Source organism: Manduca sexta, chromosome 15, assembly GCF_014839805.1.
Source record: "Manduca sexta isolate Smith_Timp_Sample1 chromosome 15, JHU_Msex_v1.0, whole genome shotgun sequence".
NCBI lineage: Eukaryota > Metazoa > Arthropoda > Insecta > Lepidoptera > Sphingidae > Manduca > Manduca sexta.
This window is the reverse complement of record NC_051129.1, coordinates 11,360,389-11,365,404: the sequence shown is the minus strand read 5'-3', so window position 1 is coordinate 11,365,404 and position 5,016 is coordinate 11,360,389. Positions and strand designations below refer to the sequence as shown.

At 30.3% G+C, this 5,016-nt stretch overlaps 2 protein-coding genes across 2 annotated transcripts; one reads left to right on the top strand and one right to left on the bottom strand.

Moving 5' to 3' along the window:
• Positions 1–996: 996 nt before the first annotated feature.
• On the bottom strand, positions 997–2,245 carry LOC115447893. Its single transcript, XM_030175183.2, has 4 exons — positions 2,128–2,245; positions 1,898–2,051; positions 1,267–1,377; positions 997–1,107 (listed from the first exon to the last, which is right to left on the bottom strand). The coding sequence occupies exons 1-4, from the start codon at positions 2,232–2,234 to the stop codon at positions 997–999; spliced, it is 483 nt and encodes a 160-aa protein (XP_030031043.2). The 5' UTR covers positions 2,235–2,245.
• Positions 2,246–2,931: 686 nt separating this feature from the next.
• On the top strand, positions 2,932–4,591 carry LOC115447894 (glycine cleavage system H protein, mitochondrial; the record flags this gene model as incomplete). Its single annotated transcript, XM_030175184.2, is given in 2 exon segments — positions 2,932–3,876; positions 3,991–4,591. A coding segment is annotated over 1 exon segment (498 nt). The 3' UTR covers positions 4,497–4,591.
• Between the last annotated feature and the right edge of the window lie 425 nt (positions 4,592–5,016).

The window sequence follows — 5,016 nt, the reverse complement described above, 5'->3', positions numbered from 1 at the left end:
TATGCTTAACAATGTTTAATGAGGTATTGAGAGAACTAAATTTAATTAATATAAAACAGAGAAGGACATTTTAAATAAATAATATTAATACATTTACGAATGAAATTTGTTCCACTGCAGGAGATCATTATTGTATTTTTCTTATTTATTTTTGAAATAGGTAAATATAATTAACAAATAAAAGAATAAGATTTATCATGACTCACTTCTTGTATTTGTTTTTGGAAGAGATTTCCTTATACAGTATTTACTTTAAATATCAAATTAGGTCAACATACTATACTGAACTAGGCAATTTTATCTAAATGATATTGTTACAAAAGATATTACAAATATTAATGGGCATAACATTGTGTAATGACCCTAATAATGGTATTAATTAAATATTATAACTGATATTTTACTATAAATTAACTAGAATATTAGCATTTATATATTATCAAACATTGTTTTGCCAAGCAAAGAACAATAAGTTATTTGTTTTGCATGTTATGTGAAGGAAAATCAAAATTTAAATTTTATCTTTTGTTATTAAAACCTGTTTGTGGTTAAATATGTTCTGTTGTACCTTTGATAGCAAACATCTACAAGTTATTATTGTCTTGCTGCAAAAGTTTAGAGGCATTTACAATCAACCAAGATACCTGCATTCCTCATAAAGATATATAAAAAGATATAATGTTTTCCATCCTAGTGGTAGAATATTCGTAAATCATAAACCCGTAGGTGACGATATTTCTGCTCACGATAACACCTGGTTTGAGCAGTTAGTCTTAAAGCGCGAAGTTCAGCACAACTACACCGTTATACCCCTCCATATACAAATAAAGAAACCTGCTGCCAAAAATTGTGGTCATATTTTCAAGCTTGAATTAGTCTGATAAGTCACCAGCGTATGTGTATATCATCACACACGCATATTTTCAATAAATGCTACTTAATCATCTCACATAGATGTTAATTACCAATGATGATACAATGATACAAAAAGATGTTTTACAGGTTGCGGGTGGTAGGATGTTTCTCCATGTGGACAGAGACCATTGTACACAAGATGTAAAAACCACCATTGAGGTATATGTAAGTATGTCCCATTCCTGGATCAACCTGTGTATAATTGTGTTGACTGGTGAGGGATAACATCTCTTGCCTGTCAACATTCTAACTGGTCCCTACTCAGCTTACCACCAGTTTTCGGTAGATCTCTATGCCATGAAGATATAAAAAAAATATATATGCATTTGTTATAAAGCAATTAAGACTCACATCTTCTATGGCTTGGTCAAGTTGTTTATGTATCTGTAATCCTGTCCAGGGTTCTGTGCCGTTGCTGGCATCATGGCGGTTGCACTCCTTTGACCCGCAAGTCACACATCCCTGTAACAAACATTATATAAGAAAAAAATTGAATCTTCAGTTAAAACACTTAGTATTGATATACATGTTTTGTTACTGTAAAGCATATTAAATCTTTGTTATAACACAAGGTTTGAGAAGTTTATAGTGTGATTATCTTCAGCCATGAACTGTATCATGGATTTGTTGGTGCAATACTTAAATAGTTTATTTGGTTAGAAATGGTCTGTATTTGACATAATCAGCCATATCTTCAAACAGATTTAGCATTTTACTTCCATTGTTTGTCTTTATACAGTGAGGTCAACAACAAATTATTCAATCAGCATACAATTTTATTTGTAGCAATATGGAAACATCAGCACCTCAATTTGTGTATGACTAAAAGTTAATTGAATGGTATTAAATATACATTAAATTATTTACATTAATTCAACAATTAGAGTTTGGCAATCCTTATATCGTATGTCAATACAAATATATCAACAGCGGGGTGTAAACATTATATTTCAACGCATTACTTTGTTTACATTCCACTTACTTTTACCGGAGCATCTTGTACGTCCTCTGTCGTCTCGCCGAACAAGTGGCACTTCAATTTACACACATAGTTCCGCAAAATGTTCGAATTCAAACCGTAATAACAAGCCAAACATCCCAGCACATAGCTAAAGGCTATAATAGCAAAGTGAAATCTGGAAATGAAAAAACTGGGTTATCGTACAATCTACATCACAAACTGAACTGGAAATATTCACACAGACGCGTCACCTGTAGAAATATAGCACAGCAAAAGATGGGCAAAGAATTCCAACGTATATAATATAATTTTTATTATCAAAATTCTCTGTAAACTTCGTTTGACATCTTTCAGTCATGGCTAAAGAACAATGACGTTTGACACTTTGACAAATCTTGTGTTGAACTTTGTGATCTAAATTTTTTCCCAAGTATTGAGGAAACTTTATTCATTTATTATTTATACACATGTATAACACCATAATACTTAAAGTATTTTAAGCGATATTAAACAAAAAATGTTAGTATTAACTTAAACAATTCACTTCAATACACCTGTTTCATGAAATTAAAAGACTTACATGGATAACATTGTTTTCAAATGGTTTATGAATGCCACTAATACGTTAATTTATAAAGACTTAATATATTTTTAGTCGTTATTGCAATTCCTTGAAATTATATAAACGACCAACAACACATCATGAAATAAATGTTTATTTTTTTGCATAATAATATTTGGAGATTTTAAAATACTGTGTGCAACACTAGATTACGTTCGGAATTACTTCTTCTGTCAATGTCAAATTTTTACTTACTGTGCTTCATCTGTCAGTTATATTTTCCAACGACTTAAAAACATAACCTCAACTTTTTCAAAAATTATTTCTTCGATTTTTTAACAAAAATAGTTATAATTTATACGTCGTTTGGGAACAAGGTTTCAAACAGTGAGTATAGTTTATTGTATTCTGTTGTTACATGATACATCGTCGTAACACAAATAATCTGATAACTTTTTATACTTATTTAATTTATTTATGAAATCGGTACATCTTCCAGTACCAGTAACATAATAAATAAGTGGCTTATATTGTGTGAATAATTTTCACAAAGTTTGTCGATATTTCATTACGCGTCCTACATAAGCATCGAAGCAGTATTTAATATCCTTTAATTTTTTGTTAAGAATATGACAAATGTTATTGATTGATATTCTGTTGCGAAAAATAGTGTTATAAAATAAATGACCTATTACTACATAGAAAGAACACGAGAAATCCAAATGTAAATCTTAAATATACCACCCAAAAACATCTTTACCAGCTTGCTACAGTTACCAATATATCAGAATAACTAAATGTCTGCATTAAGTCTTGTCTTTTTGCTGATTTCTATTTACCCATGCTGTTTCAATCTTCAGGAAGACTTCTCTAAAATCCATAATTTTTTCCTATTAAAACTCTTTAAAAGCATCACTACATTAACTCAATAATTTGTGAAACTCATACATTTTTGTATCAAAGCCTGAGATTTCAAATGGAAAATTTAATTAATTGTTTCCAAAGCAAAATATTTATTTCTTAGTAATTCTCAGGTGTAAATGTATGTATGACCTTTGATTGTCTTAATTCATTGAACCTAATTTAAAAATAAATATTCCAATGGCTACACATAAAGTGTGTTCATATATACTTTATCTGTTAATGGTTAGTGCCACAGTTCAAGTAGTTATCTTAATTGTTGTTTATCTGTGTTTACTTGTACAGTTGTATCTATTCTTTCATTACTATGTTGTAAGGTCTAAGTTGTGTTGTGAATGTGGAGTGAAAGTAAAATAATTATTTTAAGTCTAGTTTAATTGGTAATTTATTTTGGTTGATGTGTTGTATAGTCAGGGGGACAATTTGACATAGATGCTGTTAGATAATGTTTAAGCTATTAGCTTAAGCCTTAATACAATAAAAATATTGTTTAGTTATCTAAAATTATTGGAGTAAGGTGAATATTAACGATTTTGTTAGGACATGTATTTTTTCTCAGTATCTACACTATGCAATCTTTTGCTAACCTCTAAGAAATAAGATCATTAATCAATGGTATATTTCATTTCAGATCCAAGAATGACACTGCAGAAATACTTTGTTCAGGCTACAAAACATTATTTATGCAGACACCGCATAATACAGTCAAAACAAACATACTGTGAACTACGCCACTCATACAGTAGTGGAGCAAGGAAGTACACAGACAGGCATGAATGGGTGACTGTCGACAAGGAAATAGGCACTGTGGGCATCAGCAAATATGCTCAAGAATCATTAGGTGATGTGGTCTTTGCACAACTACCAGATCCAGGAATGAAACTAATAGCTGGTGATGAATGTGGTGCACTAGAAAGTGTTAAGGCAGCTAGTGAAATATATTCTCCCTTATCTGGTACTGTGACAGAGAAAAATAAAGATGTGGAAGCAAAACCAGGGTTAATAAACACATCTTGTTATGAGAAAGGTTGGTTGTACAAGCTAAGGTTGAGTAAACCTGAAGAGTTAAATGAACTCATGGACGAAGAACAGTACGATAAGTTCTTGAAAACGGATGTTGAAAAAGATGATGCATAGATTTCATGTCGATTTATTTATTTAGTTGAAACCAAAAAGCTGTAAAAGCATTATCTGTTATTGATACTGATTAAAAACCTTATTATATTCACTTACATAGGTTTTATTTACTTTTTTAAATATATTTTATACATACCCGCATCTACTTCAAAGTGTAGCAGAAGCGCAACTGGTTTCAAACACATTATATCATCACATCATGTCATGGCCAAATTCTTACATTCTTACATATTGGGCACAAATTCCATAACATATGCTCAATTTAAAATAATTAGCATATTACATTGCTGTATATGTTATAATTTAATAAAAAAAAACACAAACTGCCCTTCAATTCTCAACAATAGACTGTTTCTTAATTTATTTTTATGGTAACGGCTTATATTAATTAAGTATTTATGAAAGCTGAAAATCAGTGACAACACGGCTGCTGAATTTAGGACAAATATAGATCCTATGTTATAATAAAATTAATGAAGTGGATATGGATACAATAAAAGCAAATAATAAAACATCAAAA